The sequence below is a fragment of the Hyla sarda genome, chromosome 1 (genome assembly GCF_029499605.1).
Source record: "Hyla sarda isolate aHylSar1 chromosome 1, aHylSar1.hap1, whole genome shotgun sequence".
NCBI lineage: Eukaryota > Metazoa > Chordata > Amphibia > Anura > Hylidae > Hyla > Hyla sarda.
Window position 1 is genome coordinate 512,193,748 of NC_079189.1, and position 20,894 is coordinate 512,214,641.

At 45.7% G+C, this 20,894-nt stretch overlaps 1 protein-coding gene across 5 annotated transcripts in view; it reads left to right on the plus strand.

The window, feature by feature from the left end:
• The window catches only part of SKIC3 (SKI3 subunit of superkiller complex), a 187,803-nt gene that overhangs the window by 6,452 nt on the left and 160,457 nt on the right, over positions 1-20,894 (plus strand). The window contains exons 1-4 of one of the 5 annotated variants that reach the window (XM_056537796.1): positions 11,658-11,739; positions 13,224-13,436; positions 15,125-15,225; positions 18,766-18,909. In XM_056537796.1, the coding sequence (XP_056393771.1) occupies positions 15,136-15,225; positions 18,766-18,909 (234 nt within the window). In that variant the 5' untranslated portion in view covers positions 11,658-11,739; positions 13,224-13,436; positions 15,125-15,135. Of the gene's footprint in view, positions 1-11,657; positions 11,740-13,223; positions 13,437-13,463; positions 13,483-13,513; positions 13,533-15,124; positions 15,226-18,765; positions 18,910-20,894 lie in introns of those variants that run through there. The other 4 variants (XM_056537805.1, XM_056537823.1, XM_056537834.1 and 1 more) reach the window with 4 other exon arrangements.

Consider the following 20,894-nt stretch of genomic DNA (forward strand, 5'->3'; position numbering starts at 1 on the left):
GGATTGAAATGGCACAGGGGGATAAAGTGGTGAATGGTGTCACTTAGGGGAGATCAAAGGTGGGGATGAGGTGGAACAGAAACTGAAAACGGAGATTTAAAATGGCACAGTGGGATAAAGACAGGAATGATGTGGCACGGAGGGGGGGGGGGGGGGCAAAGAGGTAGAGTATGAGGTGGCTGAAAAATGGGGGATTGAAATGGCACAGGCCCTGGGGACCTATGTGGCACAGGGGGAATCGGTGGGGGGGGGGGGGGGTGAGATGTGCTACAGAGTCTGATAAAGTGGGGGAAGGATCAAAATGGTACAAGAGGGATAAAGAGAGGAATTAAAATGACACAGGAAGGATTAGAGGGGGGATTATGTGGCACAGGGGCTGATAAAGGGGGGAATGACGTGGTATGGGGGGGGTGATAAATGGGGTAAATGAAATGGCAAAGAGGGTATAAATGGGGGGGGGGGTGAAATCACATGGGGGTCTCAAGGAGGGGGAGATAATGTGGCAAAGGGAGGGTTTCAAGGGTGTAGGAATGAAGTGGCATAGGGACATTTTCTGTTTGTACGACAAGTAGTCATGCCACACCAAATTAATGATTAATTCACATCTTCAATAGGTCTACTTTATGTTCCCATCATTTGTTCAACATTATTTTACTTTTTTAGAATGTTAGAAGGTTCATGGGGGAAATGTATCAAAACCTGTGCAAAGGAAAAGTTGCCCAGTTGTCCATAGCAACCAATCAGATCGCTTCTTTGATTTTGCGGAGGCTTTCTTAAAAATGAAAGAAGCAATCTAATTGGTTGCTATGGGCAACTTTTCCTCTGCACAGGTTTTGATAAATCTCCCCCCATAAGTTAACAGCAACTTTCCCGATTTTCAAGAAAAATTTCAAATCAGATTTTTCAGGGACCAGTTCAGTTCTGAAGTGGATTTAAAGGGGTACTCCACTGGAAAACATTTTCTTTTAATGACTTAATGACGCAGGACGTAAATGTAAGTCCTGGTGCGGTGGTACTTAAGGATTTGGATTTTTTTAATAGAAGTAATTTACAAATCTTTAACTTTCTGGCACCAGTTGATTTAAAAGAAAATTTTTCCAGTGGAGCATCTCTTTAGGGTGCCTGTATGTTAGATACCCCCATAAATCACCCCATTTTAAAAGCTGCACCCCTTAACGACGCAGGACGTATATTTACGTCCTGCGCCGGCTCCCGCGATATGAAGCGGGATCGCATCATATAGCGTCGGTCCTGGCGCTAATCAACGGCCGGGACCCGCGGCTAATACCACACATCGCCGATCGCAGCGATGTGCGGTATTAACCCTTTAGAAGCGGCGGTCAAAGCTGACCGCCGCTTCTAAAGTGAAACTGAAAGTGGCCCGGCTGCTCAGTCGGGCTGTTCGGGACCACCGCGGTGAAATCGCGGCGTCCCGAACAGCTGACCGGACACCGGGAGGGCCCTTACCGGCCTCCCCGATGTCCGATCGGCGAATGACTGCTCCGTGCCTGAGATCCAGGCAGGAGCAGTCAAGCGCCGATAACACTGATCACAGGCGTGTTAATACACGCCTGTGATCTGTGTAAGAGATCAGTGTGTGCAGTGTTATAGGTCCCTATGGGACCTATAACACTGCAAAAAAAAAGTTTAAAAAAAGTGTTAATAAAGGTCATTTAACCCCTTCCCTAATAAAAGTTTGAATCACCCCCCTTTTCCCATAAAAAAAATAAAACAGTGTAAAAAAAATAAAAAATAAACATATGTGGTATCGTCGTGTGTGTAAATGTCCGAACTATAAAAATATATCATTAATTAAGCCGTACGGTCAATGGCGTACGCGCAAAAAAATTTCAAAGTCCAAAAAAGCGTATTTTGGTCACTTTTTATACCATTAAAAAATGAATAAAAAGTGATCAAAAAGTCCGATCAAAACAAAAATCATACCGATAAAAACTTCAGATCACGCCCCGTACGTGGAAAAATAAAAAAGTTATAGGGGTCAGAAGATGACATTTTTAAACGTATAAATTTTCCTGCATGTAGTTATGATTTTTTCCAGAAGTGCAACAAAATCAAACCTATATAAGTAGGGTATCATTTTAACCGTATGGACCTACAGAATAATGATAAGGTGTAATTTTTACCGAAATATGCACTGCGTAGAAACGGAAGCCCCCCAAAGTTACAAAATGGCGTTTTTTTTTTCAATTTTGTCGCACAATGATTTTTTTTTTTCCGTTTCGCCGTGCATTTTTGGGTAAAATGACTAATGTCACTGCAAAGTAGAATTGGTGACGCAAAAAATAAGCCATAATATGGATTTTTAGGTGGAAAATTGAAAGGGTTATGATTTTTAAAAGGTAAGGAGGAAAAAACGAAAGTGCAAAAACGGAAAAACCCTGAGTCCTTAAGGGGTTAAAGTAGTCAGAATGACATGAATTTACTTTATTAACCCTTTAACCCCTAAAGGACCCAGCCCATTTATACCTTAAGGACCCGGCCATTTTTTTAACATCTGACCACTGTCACTTTAAGCATTAATTACTCTGGAATGCTTTTACTTTTCATTCTGATTCCGAGAATGTTATTTCGTGACATATTCTACTTTATGTTAGTGGTAAAATTTTGTCGATACTTGCATCATTTCTTGGTGAAAAATTCAAAAATTTTATGAAAAAATTGAAAATTTTGCATATTTTTTTTAAAACTTTGAAGCTCTCTGCTTGTAAGGAAAATGGATATTCCAAATAAATTATATATTGATTCACATATACAATATTTCATATAAGAAGTAGCACGGCACTGCGGTATTAAACGTGTTGGATATGCGTTGGTGTAGCTAGGTGCTGCTGGTGGTGCTCTGACACAATGAGATATTCATATATTCCAAGAGAAGAGAGGAGAAAGAAATCGGCAACTCACCATTCAGCTGGTATGTTCTTCTTTTATTGAAGCATACTCACATGAATATAACAAAGGGAGAGGGTAGTGGGGGGATAGTGATATGCGACCGAGCTCCTGTTTCGCACACTAAGTGTGCTTCCTCCGGCCATGTCTATTCCTATCTGTGCTCCATATATATACACAGGTGAGTGCAATGATCATCCAATCACGTCTTCGGATCACAGTCATGTGTCCGACTGACGTGAATAGTGTGAAGGTGTGCTCTGACTAAAAACATGCTGATAGTTCAGTCCTATCGTTTAACCCTATGCTGCCTGTTGCGTGCGTCTTTAGTATCCATAGAGTTTCTGCACGCAATAGTTTTTGGTCGGTGCGCTCAAATTTACTTGATTTTACTCGCTCCAAACCCAAAAACCGTAGGACTTCTGCATTATTACCATGCGTTTCTTTTACGTGGGCTTGAAGACGTGATGCGCCTGGTCTCCCAGTACGTATTACATACATATGTTCTCTAATACGTATCTGGAGTTGGCGTTTTGTCTGCCCTATGTAAAAGAAATCGCAGGGACATAGGATAGCATAAATAACATTTTTGGTGCGACAGGTAATGAGGTCCTGTATTGTGTGTTGTATGGGTCCCAATCTTATATGTTTAGTTTCATGGCTATATTTGCATTGATTGCAATTTTTGCATTTATAATTACCTTTTGGTGTAATTTCATTTAGCCCTGTATTTTCTGATGGTTTTTTACTATTTGTTCTGCCTTTATTGATAGTGTCTCCTATAGTGATGTTTCTTTTGTATGTTATACGGGGTTTATGTTTAGCTATCTCTTTCAGATCTTCATCTGCCTCGATCAGAAACCAGTTTTTTCTGATTGCTCTTTCCACTGTGGAGTTCATTGGTGAGTTCTGGAATGCAAAAGTGAATCTTTCCCTTGTTACTACTTCTTTGTTTTGTGATTTTTTATCTTTTAGTAACTCTGCTCTATTTAGATTATCTGCTTTCTCTCTGCCTTTTTTAATGATATATTCTGGGTAGGCACGCTGTCTAAACCTGTTCTCTAATTCCTCTGCTTTCTTTTTAAAGGTGGTCTCATCACTATTATTACATTTTAATCTGACAAATTGTCCATAGGGGATGTTGTGTTTGACACTATGCTTATGTGAGCTGTTAAAGTGTAGCAGTGTATTCTTAGCTACAGGTTTTCTATAGCTTTCTGTGACTATAGTTCCTTCCTTATTGTCACGATTCGGCTTACAGGTAGTGGATCTTCTGTGTCAGCGAGGGATTGGCGTGGACCGTGCTGGTGGACCGGTTCTAAGAGGCTACTGGTGTTCACCAGAGCCCGCCGCAAAGCGGGATGGTCTTGCTGCGGCAGTAGCAACCAGGTCGTATCCACTAGCAACGGCTCAACCTCGCTGACTGCTGAGAAGGCGTGGGACAGAAGGACTAGGCAGAGGCAAGGTCAGACGTAGCAGAAGGTCGGGGCAGGCGGCAAGGTTCGTAGTCAAGATGGATAGCAGGAGTTCAGGTAACACAGGCTTTGGACAACACTAAACGCTTTCACTGGCACAAGGCAACAAGATCCGGCAAGGAAGTGCAGGGGAAGTGAGGTAATATAGCCAGGGAGCAGGTGGAAGCTAATTAGGCAGATTGGGCCAGGCACCAATCATTGGTGCACTGGCCCTTTAAGTCTCAGAGAGCCGGCGCGCGCGCGCCCTAGAGAGCGGAGCAGCGCGCGCCAGCACATGACAGCAGGGGACCGGGACGGGTAAGTGAGTTGGGATGCGATTCGCGAGCGGGTGCGTCCCGCTGTGCGAATCGCATCCCCGACGGCCATGTCAGTGCAGCGCTCCCGGTCAGCGGGACCGACCGGGGCGCTGCAGGGAGAGAGACGCCGTGAGCGCTCCGGGGAGGAGCAGGGACCCGGAGCGCTCGGCGTAACAGTACCCCCCCCCTTAGGTCTCCCCCTTCTTTTGTCCGACAACTGCTTTACCTGGGACGAGGACACCGGGAGTGAATGGAGGGTTTCCTCAAAGGCAGGCAGTACAGCAGGAGTGGGAATGGGGAGGGAGGGCAGAGGGCGAAGCCTGGCACGGGGCAGTGTGTCACCAGGACGGGGGCCATGAGGAGGCACTGAGGCTTGCCTGACGGGACTGGGAGGGGGGGAGAGGCACTTCCTATGGCAAGCAGAGTCCCAGTTCTTGATCTCCCCGGTGGTCCAGTCATGGGTGGGAGAATGAAGCCGGAGCCATGGCAGACCGAGGAGGACCTCAGAGGTACAGTTGGGAAGGACGAAGAACTCAATCACTTCGTGATGGGGTCCAATACACATCGAGAGGGGTTCTGTGCGGTAACGCACGGTGCAATCCAATCTGACTCCGTTGACCGCGGAAATGTAGAGCGGCTTGACGAGACGGGTCACCGGGATGCAGAATTTATTCACCAAAGACTCCAAAATGAAATTCCCAGAGGCACCAGAGTCCAAGCAGGCCACGGCTGAGAGGGAGGAGTTGGCTGAAGGAGAAATCCGCACGGGCACCGTGAGACGTGGAGAAGCAGACTTTGAACCAAGAGACGCCACACCCACGTGAGCTGGGTGCGTGCGTTTCCCAGACGTGGAGGACGAATAGGGCAATCCACCAAGAAATGCTCGGTACTGGCACAGTATAGACAAAGATTTTCTTCCCTACGGCGATTCCTCTCTTCCTGGGTCAGGCGAGACCGATCCACTTGCATGGCCTCCTCGGCAGGAGGCCCAGGCGTAGACTGCAAAGGATGCTGTGGGAGAGGTGCCCAGAGATCTAAGTCTTTTTCCTGGCGGAGCTCCTGATGTCTCTCAGAAAAACGCATGTCAATGCGGGTGGCCAAATGGATAAGTTCTTGCAGGTTGGCAGGAATCTCTCGTGCGGCCAGCACATCCTTGATGCTACTGGATAGGCCTTTTTTAAAGGTCGCGCAGAGAGCCTCGTTATTCCATGATAATTCGGAAGCAAGAGTACGAAACTGGATGGCGTACTCGCCCACTGAAGAATTACCCTGGACCAGGTTCAGCAGGGCAGTCTCGGCAGAAGAAGCTCGGGCTGGTTCCTCGAAGACACTACGGACTTCAGCGAAGAAGGACTGGACTGTGGCTGTGGCAGGATCATTGCGGTCCCAGAGCAGTGTGGCCCAAGACAAGGCCTTTCCTGAAAGAAGGCTCACTACGAACGCCACCTTAGACCGTTCTGTAGGAAACAAGTCCGACAACATCTCCATATGCAGGGAACATTGAGACAGAAATCCACGGCAGAGTCTAGAGTCCCCATCAAATTTGTCCGGCAGGGACAAGCGGAGGCTAGGAGCGGCCACTCGCTGCGGAGGAGGTGCAGGAGCTGGCGGAGGAGATGGTTGCTGCTGTAGCAGAGGCAGAAGTTGCTGTAACATGGCGGTCAACTGCGACAGCTGCTGTCCTTGTTGGGCAATCTGCTGCGATTGCTGAGCGACCACCGTGGTAAGGTCAGCGAGACTTGGCAGCGGCACCTCAGCGGGATCCATGGCCGGATCTACTGTCACGATTCGGCTTTCAGGTAGTGGATCCTCTTTGTCAGCGAGGGATTGGCGTGGACCGTGCTGGTGGACCGGTTCTAAGAGGCTACTGGTGTTCACCAGAGCCCGCCGCAAAGCGGGATGGTCTTGCTGCGGCAGTAGCAACCAGGTCGTATCCACTAGCAACGGCTCAACCTCGCTGACTGCTGAGAAGGCGTGGGACAGAAGGACTAGGCAGAGGCAAGGTCAGACGTAGCAGAAGGTCGGGGCAGGCGGCAAGGTTCGTAGTCAAGATGGATAGCAGGAGTTCAGGTAACACAGGCTTTGGACAACACTAAACGCTTTCACTGGCACAAGGCAACAAGATCCGGCCAGGGAGTGCAGGGGCAGTCAGCAGATATAGCCAGGGAGCAGGTGGAAGCCAATTAAGCTAATTGGGCCAGGCACCAATCATTGGTGCACTGGCCCTTTAAGTCTCAGAGAGCCGGCGCGCGCGCGCCCTAGAGAGCGGAGCCGCGCGCGCCAGCACATGACAGCAGGGGACCGGGACGGGTAAGTGAGTTGGGATGCGATTCGCGAGCGGGTGCGTCCCGCTGTGCGAATCGCATCCCCGACGGCCATGTCAGTGCAGCGCTCCCGGTCAGCGGGACCGACCGGGGCGCTGCAGGGAGAGAGACGCCGTGAGCGCTCCGGGGAGGAGCAGGGACCCGGAGCGCTCGGCGTAACACTTATTTATCAATTTCAAATCTAGAAATTCTAAACAATTTCCTCCATAGAGGCTGGTGAATTGCATGTTCACTGTGTTGTTATTTAAATAAGCGACAAATTGATTAAACTCTATTTCTGTCCCATGCCATGTAATTATGATGTCATCCACATATCTGTGGTATGATTTAATATGATGGAGAAACGGATTATCGTTACTGTACACATATGTATTTTCAAAGATTCCCAGAAACAAGTTGGCATAAGTACAGGAGACCGGGGTGCCCATCGGGGTCCCGGTCTCCTGCTTATACCACTGTTCCCCTGATAGAAATGTGTTGTTATTAAGAATAAGCGCTAAGCCTTCTGCAATGAACTCTATTATATTTTCTGACACTCCTGCCAATTTCAATATTTCTCTGATAGCCTGTATACCCGCCTTATGAGAGTGAGAGTATATCTATTGAATCTATGAAAGATAGGCAATTTAGGAAAGGCAAAAAATCAAGATTCTCCCCCCCTGTGATACAGGGTAGTAATATTGATTCCTTCACTAAAGCCGTCATGAATGATATACAAGCCATCATCCATCCCATTCCACCCTGTAACCTCACAGAACAGGAAAACCTAGCGCTTAAAAAATTGAAGAAAAGAGAGGACCTTACTGTGATACGTGCCGACAAGGGAGGTAGTGTGGTGGTACAATACACCAAAGAATACAATGAGGAAGCTGCTAGACAGTTAGCTGATGCCATCACGTACACCCCCTTGCCGGCAGACCCCACATCTAAGACCCTCACCAAACTTAAATCATTCCTACACAAATATGTAAGCAAAAATGTGCTGTCACAAAAAAACGCTGAGAAACTATTACCAGATAATGTAAAGCCTGCACGATGGTACCACCTACCTAAGGTACACAAGTCGCTGAGCCGACCCCCAGGAAGGCCAATAGTTGCCGGGATCGGCTCAGCGACGGAGTTCCTGTCCCAGTACCTCGACTGGATGCTTAATCCCTTACAGGGATCTTTATTGTCACACATAAAAGACACTAAACATTTGTTGCAGATCCTTAATAGCATGCATATAGAAAAAGATTACAAGCTATGCTCCATAGATGTCACTAGCCTGTATACCCGTATCCCACATAATGCGGGTATACAGGCTATCAGAGAAATATTGAAATTGGCAGGAGTGTCAGAAAATATAATAGAGTTCATTGCAGAAGGCTTAGCGCTTATTCTTAATAACAACACATTTCTATCAGGGGAACAGTGGTATAAGCAGGAGACCGGGACCCCGATGGGCACCCCGGTCTCCTGTACTTATGCCAACTTGTTTCTGGGAATCTTTGAAAATACATATGTGTACAGTAACGATAATCCGTTTCTCCATCATATTAAATCATACCACAGATATGTGGATGACATCATAATTACATGGCATGGGACAGAAATAGAGTTTAATCAATTTGTCGCTTATTTAAATAACAACACAGTGAACATGCAATTCACCAGCCTCTATGGAGGAAATTGTTTACAATTTCTAGATTTGAAATTGATAAATAAGGAAGGAACTATAGTCACAGAAAGCTATAGAAAACCTGTAGCTAAGAATACACTGCTACACTTTAACAGCTCACATAAGCATAGTGTCAAACACAACATCCCCTATGGACAATTTGTCAGATTAAAACGTAATAATAGTGATGAGACCACCTTTAAAAAGAAAGCAGAGGAATTAGAGAACAGGTTTAGACAGCGTGCCTACCCAGAATATATCATTAAAAAAGGCAGAGAGAAAGCAGATAATCTAAATAGAGCAGAGTTACTAAAAGATAAAAAATCACAAAACAAAGAAGTAGTAACAAGGGAAAGATTCACTTTGGCATTCCAGAACTCACCAATGAACTCCACAGTGGAAAGAGCAATCAGAAAAAACTGGTTTCTGATCGAGGCAGATGAAGATCTGAAAGAGATAGCTAAACATAAACCCCGTATAACATACAAAAGAAACATCACTATAGGAGACACTATCAATAAAGGCAGAACAAATAGTAAAAAACCATCAGAAAATACATGGCTAAATGAAATTACACCAAAAGGTAATTATAAATGCAAAAATTGCAATCAATGCAAATATAGCCATGAAACTAAACATATAAGATTGGGACCCATACAACACACAATACAGGACCTCATTACCTGTCGCACCAAAAATTTTATTTATGCTATCCTATGTCCCTGCTATTTCTTTTACATAGGGCAGACAAAACGCCAACTCCAGATACGTATTAGAGAACATATGTATGCAATACGTACTGGGAGACCAGGCGCATCACGTCTTCAAGCCCACGTAAAAGAAACACATGGTAATAATGCAGAAGTCCTGCGGTTTTTGGGTTTGGAGCGAGTAAAATCAAGTAAATTTGAGCGCACCGACCAAAAACTATTGCGTGCAGAAACTCTATGGACACTAAAGATGCACGCAACAGGCAGCATAGGGTTAAACGATAGGACTGAATTATCAGCATGTTTTTAGTCAGAGCACACCTTCACACTATTCACGTCAGTCGGACACATGACTGTGATCCGAAGACGTGATTGGATGATCATTGCACTCACCTGTGTATATATATGGAGCACAGATAGGAATAGACATGGCCGGAGGAAGCACACTTAGTGTGCGAAACAGGAGCTCGGTCGCATATCACTATCCCCCCACTACCCTCTCCCTTTGTTATATTCATGTGAGTATGCTTCAATAAAAGAAGAACATACCAGCTGAATGGTGAGTTGCCGATTTCTTTCTCCTCTCTTCTCTTGGCACATATACAATATGCCTACTTTATGTTTGCATCATAAAGTTGACATGTTTTTACTTTTGGAAGACATCAGAGGGCTCCAAAGTTCAGCAGCAATTTTCCACAACATTTTCAAAATTGGAATTTTTCAGGGACCAGTTCAGTTTTGAAGTGGATTTGAAGGGTCTTCATATTAGAAATACCCCACAAATGACTCAATTATAAAAACTGCACCCCTCAAAGTATTCAAAATGACATTCAGTAAGTGTGTTAACCCTTTAGGTGTTTCACAGGAAAAGCAGCAAAGTGAAGGAGAAAATTCTTCATTTTTTACACTCGCATGTTCTTGTAGACCCAGTTTTTGAATTTTTACCAGACCATGTCCACCTCCTTGAGACACTAAGCTTAAACTGATTACCTCAGGGCCTGAAGGCGGGTATATCCTGCTGGGAGGAGCCGACCATAGTGTCACCTCCTAGAGATAGCAGCATACACCCACGGTCTGTGTCCCCCAATGGAGCCATTAGAAAAAACGATGCTACCATCCCCTATGCTTCATGGTTTAAATTGTGCCCCATGGCTTGCAAGGCTCGCATACAGCTGCAACCTCTAGCCCGGCTTTTTTTATGGTGGTGTTAATGCAGTGATTTTTCCTTACAATTAAGCATCTTTATGTCATGTGGATATAGGACACATTTTTATGTTGATACAGATACATTTGTATCAGTTTCCTTTAGCATCTTTACAAGGTTGTATGCTGTGGTTCCTGGATTGATTTGTATTATTTACATTAAAGTGCATTCATCTCCAGGTGACAGAACTCATTAATTCCTGAACAATATGGTTGTGCGGCCCAATGGGATTTACATATGCCGGTACCCTCCTGTGACACCACAAGTGGGTTTCAGTCAGACAGGGAGCTGGGGGATCATTTGGTAAGCTGAATGGTCCCACTACTTGTAATTATAGGGTTGTCATGCCAGCCCCAGAGCTAACAAAGGGGGAGATTCATCAAGGCCTGTGCAGAGGAAAAGTTGACCAGTTGCCCACAGCAGCCAATCAGATCGCTACTTTAATTTTAAGAGGCCCTTAAAAAAATCAATCTGATTGGTTGCTATGGGTCACTGGTTGACTTTTCCTCTGCACGAGTTTTGATGAATCGCCCCCAAAGTATTTATTGTTCATTGCCATATAGAACTAGACTAAGGGTGCATGCACACCACATTTAAAAGGGGTATTCCGCTGCTCGGCATTTGGAACAAACTGTTCCAAATGCTGGAGCCGACACCGGGAGCTTGTGATGTTATGACGTCATGAGGGGGCAGGACAGTTTGTTCCAAACGCTTAGCAGCGGAGTACCCCTTTAAGCTCCAGGCAGTGCAGAGTGAATAAGGCTGCCACGGTAGTATACCACGGTTTTATTTCTGGTCACAAAACCAGATAAGGGACAAAAATTAGCCGACTCATTAAAGTGAATGGGTTTTAGCGGTGGTCCGGCTGGGATATGGGAGCTCCCGGTTTTGAAATTTCCCAGCTGGACCCGGCAGCCGTAGTGCCTAAACATGACATGAATGCAGCCTTATTCAGCACTAGGACCATGCAGACATTGCTGGTAATGCTTTCTGCTCTGTAGTTTGCTGCTAAAATTGTGTAGTATGCACTGCGCAGCGGTATCCTATTGACAGCAAATAAACCTGAATTTTTATTTTGTAGTGTCCATGGACCCTTAGGAAAAAGCTCTTGCAGATTTTGGACCCCCACCAATTCTATACTGAAGGCCTACACCTACCCACAGGTCTAGTGCAACAACACTGCCCACACAGCTGTTCTACACATAGGTTACACAGCACTGCTACATGCACAACACATACACCTACCCACAGGTCTAGTGCAACAACACTGCCCACACAGCTATTCTACACATAGGTTACACAGCACTGCTACATGCACAACTCGTACACCTACCCACAGGTCTAGTGCAACAACACTGCCCACACAGCTATTCTACACATAGGTTACACAGCACTGCTACATGCACAGCACATACACCTACCCACAGGTCTAGTGCAACAACACTGCCCACACAGCTATTCTACACATAGATTACACAGCACTGCTACATACACAACACATACACCTACCCACAGGTCTAGTGCAACAACACTGCCCCCACAGCTATTCTACACATAGGTTACACAGCACTGCTACATGCACAACACATACACCTACCCACAGGTCTAGTGCAACAACACTGCCCACACAGCTTTCTACACATAGGTTACACAGCACTGCTACATGGACAACACGTACACCTACCCACAGGTCTAGTGCAACAACACTGCCCACAAAGCTTTCTACACATAGGTTACACAGCACTGCTACATGCACAACTCATACACCTACCCACAGGTCTAGTGCAACAACACTGCCCACAACAGCTATTCTACACATAGGTTACACAGCACTGCTACATACACAACACATACACCTACCCACAGGTCTAGTGCAACAACACTGCCCACACAGCTTTCTACACATAGGTTACACAGCACTGCTACATGCACAACACGTACACCTACCCACAGGTCTAGTGCAACAACACTGCCCACACAGCTTTCTACACATAGGTTACACAGCACTGCTACATACACAACACATACACCTACCCACAGGTCTAGTGCAACAACACTGCCCACACAGCTTTCTACACATAGGTTACACAGCACTGCTACATGGACAACACGTACACCTACCCACAGGTCTAGTGCAACAACACTGCCCACACAGCTTTCTACACATAGGTTACACAGCACTGCTACATGGACAACACGTACACCTACCCACAGGTCTAGTGCAACAACACTGCCCACACAGCTTTCTACACATAGGTTACACAGCACTGCTACATGCACAACTCATACACCTACCCACAGGTCTAGTGCAACAACACTGCCCACAACAGCTATTCTACACATAGGTTACACAGCACTGCTACATACACAACACATACACCTACCCACAGGTCTAGTGCAACAACACTGCCCACAACAGCTATTCTACACATAGGTTACACAGCACTGCTACATGCACAACACGTACGCCTACCCACAGGTCTAGTGCAACAACACTGCCCACACAGCTATTCTACACATAGGTTACACAGCACTGCTACATGCACAACACATACACCTAAGTAGTGAGGCATTTGCTTCGTGCAGTTAATCGCTCTGCTATTCTATTGTATACATTGTATGGTCATCACTATAATGATTTCCACAGTAATCTCCCGCACGACCAACTCGTCACTGGTGAAGCAGCTCAGCACAAACATTTCCCAGAGGACTAATCACATGATCATAACGTCATCAAAGGTCCTTTAGCAGTCTAGAATCTAGCCTGGCTCCTCCCACGAATGTCACTGGTCATGTGATCGCGCATCATCTAAGGTCCTTCAGCTTACGTGGATGTGACATCTGAGACTCCGGCTGTAGTGTACGTATAACCCGGGACTGGTGTAGCTGTCTGTAGTGTCTTAGCGGTCAGTGTGTTAGTGCTGCCTGCTTCCAGCCTGAGGGTCCTGTCTCCCCGGTATCCTATTATTTGTATACATTGCTTCTGGCTGGGTCACGTGGTTCACTGTCATTTCAGTTATAGACTTGAAATTCTAACTTCTGGGCTTTGCTTTCTCACCAAGGGGAGTTTATTGCATATAAACCCCGTCCATAAATATCCCCCGACCCCCTAAACAAAGACAGAATTCCTGTGAGACATTGCTAACCAGAGAGTGCCCCCACAAACCAGTGCCAGTTATAGAGTGCCCCATACACCAGTGCCACTAATAGTTCCCCCATAGACCAATGACAATCATAGATTGCACCAATACCTCGATATACCAGTATCAGTCATAGTGCCAGGCATAATGCTCCTTTAAACCAGTTTCTGTGACAGAGTATGTCTATAAACAAGTGCCCCCCCCATGTGCCAGTCATAGTGCCCCCATAAACCAGTTTCTGTCATACAGTGCCCCCATAAACCAGTGCCAGTCATACAGTATTTCCATAAACCATTACCAGTCGTGAAGTGCTTTCATATACTAGTCAGATAAGGCGGAAAAAAACGGCACTGCACAACAAGAACATGAAGCGAGGACTCGAGCAGCACAGGACAATAAAATGCTTTTATTGGTATAATGGGGAGAGCGCGTTTCGGCATGAACTCATGCCTTCCTCAGGTCCACTTACAGTGCCCAAGAAGATGCTTGTGGTAGTACTGTAGAGCTGGGTAGAGGTCATGTGTGCGTCTGTGTTGCCACCGGTCTGAGCACACACACACAGGACCTCTACCCAGCTCTACAGTACTACCACAAGCATCTTCTTGGGCACTGTAAGTGGACCTGAGGAAGGCATGAGTTCATGCCGAAACGCGCTCTCCCCATTATACCAATAAAAGCATTTTATTGTCCTGTGCTGCTTGAGTCCTCGCTTCATGTTCTTGTTGTGCAGCGTCTCCGCCAAACCGTTTTTTTTCCGCCTTATCGGTCTACCATTACTTTCGGCCCCCATTATTGGGGCCCGATACCGGTAGGAGCGCAGCAGCCAACTAACACCATTGACCCAGCCCGTGCTTATCGCTGCACCATCCATTCCACGGCTATACAAGGGGGGGTATCTCACTGTGGTGTGGTGAATGGCACACATCAGCAGATACCCCTCATCAGGGAGCACCCCCTGTGTTTTTTATCCTACTCCAAGCATTCATATACTAGGGATAGCAATAGAGTGCCCCCAAAAACCAATGCCAACCACAGAGTGTCCCCATCATAGAGTGCCTCCATAAAGCAGTGCCAGGAATAGAGTGCCCCATAAACCAATACCTGGTAGTGTGATGTAATGGGCCTAAGATTTTATTTATTACTTATTTAGTGCAGCATAAGGTATGTCACCTTTCCATTGCATGTAAATGAGGTTGCAGAAACCCTATTCACGTGAATGGGATAAGTATTGTCACTGGCTTTTAGGCTGTTTTTGAGTATGGACCAAAATCTGTATAAGTAAATGTCTTGTGAACGTATAATTGCACTCCAGACCCACATCAATCAGATGATCACCACATTGTCCATAAGAGGTAGTTCTGACAGAATGGGTTTATGATTATAAAATGACTCTTGTTCCACTTTGTAGCATCAATCACCATGTCCAGTAAGGAAGTAAAGGCTGCATTGAAGAATGCCAGAGATGCGATCAGGAATAAGGAGTACAAAGACGCATTGAAGCACTGTAAGGTACGAGGGTTACAGTGTCTCAACCTGATAATATAAGTGCAAGAAAAACCAAAAAATTGTAACAGTCCTGCTAGGTTGAGGTCAGGAGAGAAGATCAGGAAGAAAATGAGGAGAGAAAATATGCCCAATAAATTACAGTTTATTGTACACTTAAAATACAATATAATGTCTTCTGCAGGGCCCTTGAATCAGACATTGGATAGTAAATGAAAAAGTATTACTAAAAAGTACAGTGATCCCTCAACTTAGAATGGCCTCAACATACAATAATTTCAACATACAATGGTCTTTTCTGGACTATTGTAACTTGAAACCAGACTCAACATACAATGCTATGGAATCTGAGAAACGTGTCAAGGGCTGGAAGAACCGACCAATCCGAATGGACATTTCACTAGTAAAACCACTATATTCCTGAAGTGTATGCACCAACTGGTGTATGGTAGCGCCCCCTACAGTACAGGAAGGTATTACATGTTCTGTACTCTTTACCTGTGCCAGGGTTTGCTGCTCCTTTGGAAATCAGGTGAGGGCGGCTCCATTTTTTTTTTTTTTTTAGGACAGTGCGTTTACTGTACAGGACCCCGAAGAAGCTTCTTTCCTCTACATAGACCAGTGTTTCCCAGTGGGTGCTTTCAGCTGTTGCAAAACTACAACTCCCAGCATGCCCGGACAGCAAAAAGCTGTCCGGGCATGCTGGGAGTTGTAGTTTTGCAACAGCTGGAGGCACCCTGGTTGGGAAACACTGAAATAGACAGTGATTTACAGCTCCGAGCCGCTATTTCTTACTTTTATATGTAAGGACTTTGTTTTATCAGTTATCTACTTATTTTTCTTTAATCCTCACTTTTTCCTATTTTTAGATGACATTTTGGGGGCTTCAGAACCAATTACCAGATTTCCATAGAGTTATGGTCTCAACATACAATGGTTTCAACATACAATGGTCGTCCTGGGACCGATTCATATTGTAACTTGAGGGACCACTGTATCACTAAAAAGTAAATAAAAAATTGTATGGGAGATTGCTTCCCGTTGGCATAAGGTCTCATTCTAGATGGCTGGAGATGTGAATCTAAAGTCCTACCTCCATATGTAGTAACAGCATGATGTATATTTCACTATAATGTTTGATTGCTCGCGATGTGGCAGCGTTATTGCAATGCAATGGCTCGGTCAGCGCCGTGCCGTATTACAGACAGGACATTCCACTAATACCATCAGCTATTGAAAAAGGGGACCTGGCTTCCCAAAACGTGTCTAGCCCAGTTATATATAGTTGCATCCCATCTCTGGCATAATCAGGAGGATGTACAACACTTCAATCCCCACCGCGAAAGAAGTGGAGCGTGCGCTCCAAAAAGCATCTTCTACTCCGCTGGCCAAACAACATGGAAGCTTACCCCGAGGAGACTTACTTGATACTGGTAAGAGGCACCTGGTGCCAAACTCCTACCCCACCTGGAACTATTGTCATAATACTCCTGTGCCACCAGGGTAAAAGTGGGACTGCAATAGGGGGACTTCAGTGCTGCATAGCGCACCTGCCCAGCACTTACATCTGATCCCCATCCCACTCAAGATCGTCATTTCTCATAGCCCTGCGCCGTCAGGGTACAATGGGACTAAATTAGGGGGACTACAGCACTGCTGAGCGCACATGCTGCAATGCGCTAAGGCGCTGACCGAGCCATTGCATTGCAATAATGCTGCCGCATTGCGAGTAATCAAACATTATAGTGAAAAGACATCATCCTGTTACTACATATGGTGGAAGGACTTTAAATTCACATCTCCAGCCATCCTAGTGAGACCTTATGCCAATGGGAAGCAATCTTCCATACAATTTTTAATTTACTTTTTGGTAATACTTTTTAGCAATACTTTTTCATTTACTATCCTATGTCTGATGCAAGGGCCCTGCAGATGACATTATATTGTATTTTAAGTGTATAATAAACTGTAATTTATTGGACATATTTTCTCTCCTCATTTTTCTTCCTGATCTTCTCTCTTAACCTCAACCTAGCAGGACTGTTACAATTTTTTTTTCTTGTATGTTTTTGAGACAGGGTAATGTATATCAGAGTATCCTTGGATTAGGTTTTGTTTTATGTAGAGCTCCCAACCAACATTTTTTTCTCTGTCTGATAATATAAGTGAGCAAATAAAAATAGGTTTTGTGTGAACTCTCTAAACAAAAACCTATTGGGAAAAAAAGCAATGACTTGTATTTCTTTTCTGTATGGTTTATGCAATTTTCAAGAGGAAACAACTGAACAAGCATTTACAAACACAGAAACAAACATCTTTACAAGCGTTACAATGAGGAATGACCGTAATTAGACTGTGTCCACACGCTGACCTTTACAATACATTGTAAAAAAAATGTTGTTTAGAGTGGATTCACACATTGAGTACTTAATGAATTTCTGTCGCACAATCCACACTGAAATTCTGTAGCAAAGTTCAGTACAATGTAAATGAATAGTGTCTTAACCCCTAGAGGACACACGACATACATGTATGTCGCTGTGCCGAGGCTAAGCGCACAGTGATGTTCATGTAAGTTGCACAGTTTCGCTATCACCACATTGCCCTGAAAACAGCAGCCGGGGCCTCAAGGATAATGGCAGACATCAGCAGTCTCCCTGATTTCTGCCATTAATCCTCCACATGCGGTGATCAGTACTGATAATGGCATCTAAAGTGTTGCTGGTGTGTACAGACACATCAGACCACCCGCGGTGCAATTGCTGGTATCCGATGTGTTAAGATGGTTGGTGGAGCTCCACTTATCTGCTCCAGTCGGCTGATGCACTCTTCTTCTGTGGTCTGCCTACTAGCAGTTCAGAGAAATAGATAGCCAATAATACTGATCTGTATGCCTATGCAAAGCACTCATCAGTATATACAATCAACAGATTGCAATACATAGTCCCCCTTATACTTATGCTTACCTATCTCAGGTACCCCCGGTGTTCCCCTGCAGCTCCTGTTCGATTCTGTTTGGTTCCCAAATCTTCTTTATTTTTCCTGCTTCTGAGACGAGCGATCAGAGAAGGACCTGCAGTCTCAGCCAATCACTGGTTGCAGCGGTGTCAAGTCTCAGCTAGTGATTGTTTAAGCTAGCAGGTCCTGCAACAAGCACTCAACTCGAAGAAGGAAGAAGACAGTAGATCGGGGAACCATATAGAGCTGAATGGGAGCTGCAGGTTAACACCGGAGGACCAAGGATATGTATACATCCGTTTTTTGTTTTTTTCTATTTCTTTTCGGCTCCAGAAGGATATGAATTTTTGTAAATCGCCCAATGACCTTTTTAAATAGTAGTTCACTAATGTATTGTAGAAAATATTACCTTTAGCACATTGATCTTTCTGTAGCACAATTATTTTCTTGTTCCCTATTCCCTGTGGTGGTCCTACAGATTACTCCTGTCTACAAGCTGTTACTGGGTGCAAAACTTAGAGATTTATATATTCCCATAGATTTTGCAGTGGTTTTCTACATTTTCTGTTTGCTTTGTTTCATATATAGGCCGTGCTAAAGCTAGAAAAAAATAACTACAATGCCTGGGTTTTCATTGGATTGGCAGCTTCTGAGTTGGAGCAACCAGAACAGGCCCATGCTGCCTACAAAAAGGCTGCAGAGATTGACCCAGAACAGCTGTTGGCCTGGCAGGTAGAGTATGATGATACTCATGGAGGGACGATAAAAGCACCATTAGGTATAACGCGTGGCGCTATGGAGGAGAAGCTGCTGGGTGTTTTAATATATAGTTTTGTATAAATGTGACTGACAGAAAATCCAGGCTTGCCTCAAGCTGATGTTCTATAAAATAAATCCATATTTTGTAAACATGTAATCATTTTATTAAAGACTGTATATCAGTGCACCCCAAAGTTTTCTCTCTGACTTGTCACACATTATGAACCAGAAGACTCTCTAGGTTTTGTGTGGCATGGTTTCTTGATTCTTCTTTGATGATAATGTTCTGTTTTTTTTGTTATGAAATTACATGACATTCAGTCTTGCACTTCATATTATTTTTTTTTATCATATTATTTTCTGATCTAGAGAGATCCAATTTAAGGCCCCAGTACACACCACAATTTTTGAGTACAAATTTCACAGCTGGTGGGAAGGAAACAACTCCTCTACTGGATGAATAGCGTAAGACCTCCGACAGACACAACTTTTGCTTGCAATTTTTTCCTGTTTTTTGCATAGCTTTATTTCCTGGAATAGTGTGTATTAAAGTACTGCAGCCAAAATTAAGGGGGGGGGGGGGATAAGTAGCTGATCGCCAGGGGTCCAACCACTGGGACCCCCTGTGATATCTGGAACAGGAGACTGTCTCAATCATTGAGGAGCATTTGTTATCTACTGTTACGCCTAGCGCTCCGGGTCCCCGCTCCTCCCCGGAGCGCTCACGGCGTCTTTTTCCCTGCAGCGCCCCGGTCAGTCCCGCTGACCGGGAGCGCTGCACTGTCATGGCCGTTGGGGATGCGATTCGCACAGCGGGACGCGCCCGCTCGCGAATCGCATCCCAGGTCACTTACCCGTCCCGGTCCCCTGCTGTCATGTGCTGGCGCGCGCGGCTCCGCTCTCTAGGGCGCGCGCGCGCCAGCTCTCTGAGACTTAAAGGGCCAGTGCACCAATGATTGGTGCCTGGCCCAATTAGCTTAATTGGCTTCCATCTGCTCCCTGCCTTTATCTGACCTCCTCCCATGCACTCCCTTGCCGGATCTTGTTGCCTTGTGCCAGTGAAAGCGTTAGTGTGTCCAAAGCCTGTGTACCTGAACTTCTGCTACCCATCCTGACTACGAACCTTGCCGCCTGCCCCCGACCTTCTGCTACGTCTGACCTTGCCTCTGCCTAGTCCTTCTGTCCCACGCCTTCTCAGCAGTCAGCGAGGTAGAGCCGTTGCTAGTGGATACGACCTGGTTGCTACTGCCGCAGCAAGACCATCCCGCTTTGCGGCGGGCTCTGGTGAAAACCAGTAGCCTCTTAGAACCGGTCCACTAGCACGGTCCACGCCAATCCCTCGCTGACACAGAGGATCCACTACCTGGAAGCCGAATCGTGACAGTAGATCCGGCCATGGATCCCGCTGAGGTGCCGCTGCCAAGTCTCGCTGATCTTCCCACGGTGGTCGCTCAGCAATCGCAGCAGATTGCCCAACAAGGACAGCAGCTGTCGCAGTTGACCGCCATGTTACAGCAACTTCTGCCTCTGCTACAGCAGCAACCATCTCCTCCGCCAGCTCCAGCACCTCCTCCGCAGCGAGTGGCCGCTCCTAACCTCCGCTTGTCCCTGCCGGACAAATTTGATGGGGACTCTAAACTCTGCCGTGGATTTTTGTCTCAGTGTTCCCTGCATATGGAGATGTTGTCGGACTTGTTTCCTTCAGAACGGTCTAAGGTGGCGTTCGTAGTAAGCCTTCTTTCAGGAAAGGCCTTGTCTTGGGCCACACCGCTCTGGGACCGCAATGATCCTGCCACAGCCACAGTCCAGGCCTTCTTCGCTGAACTCCGGAGTGTCTTCGAGGAGCCAGCCCGAGCTTCTTCTGCCGAGACTGCCCTGTTGAACCTGGTCCAGGGTAATTCTTCAGTGGGCGAGTACGCCATCCAATTTCGTACTCTTGCTTCCGAGTTATCATGGAA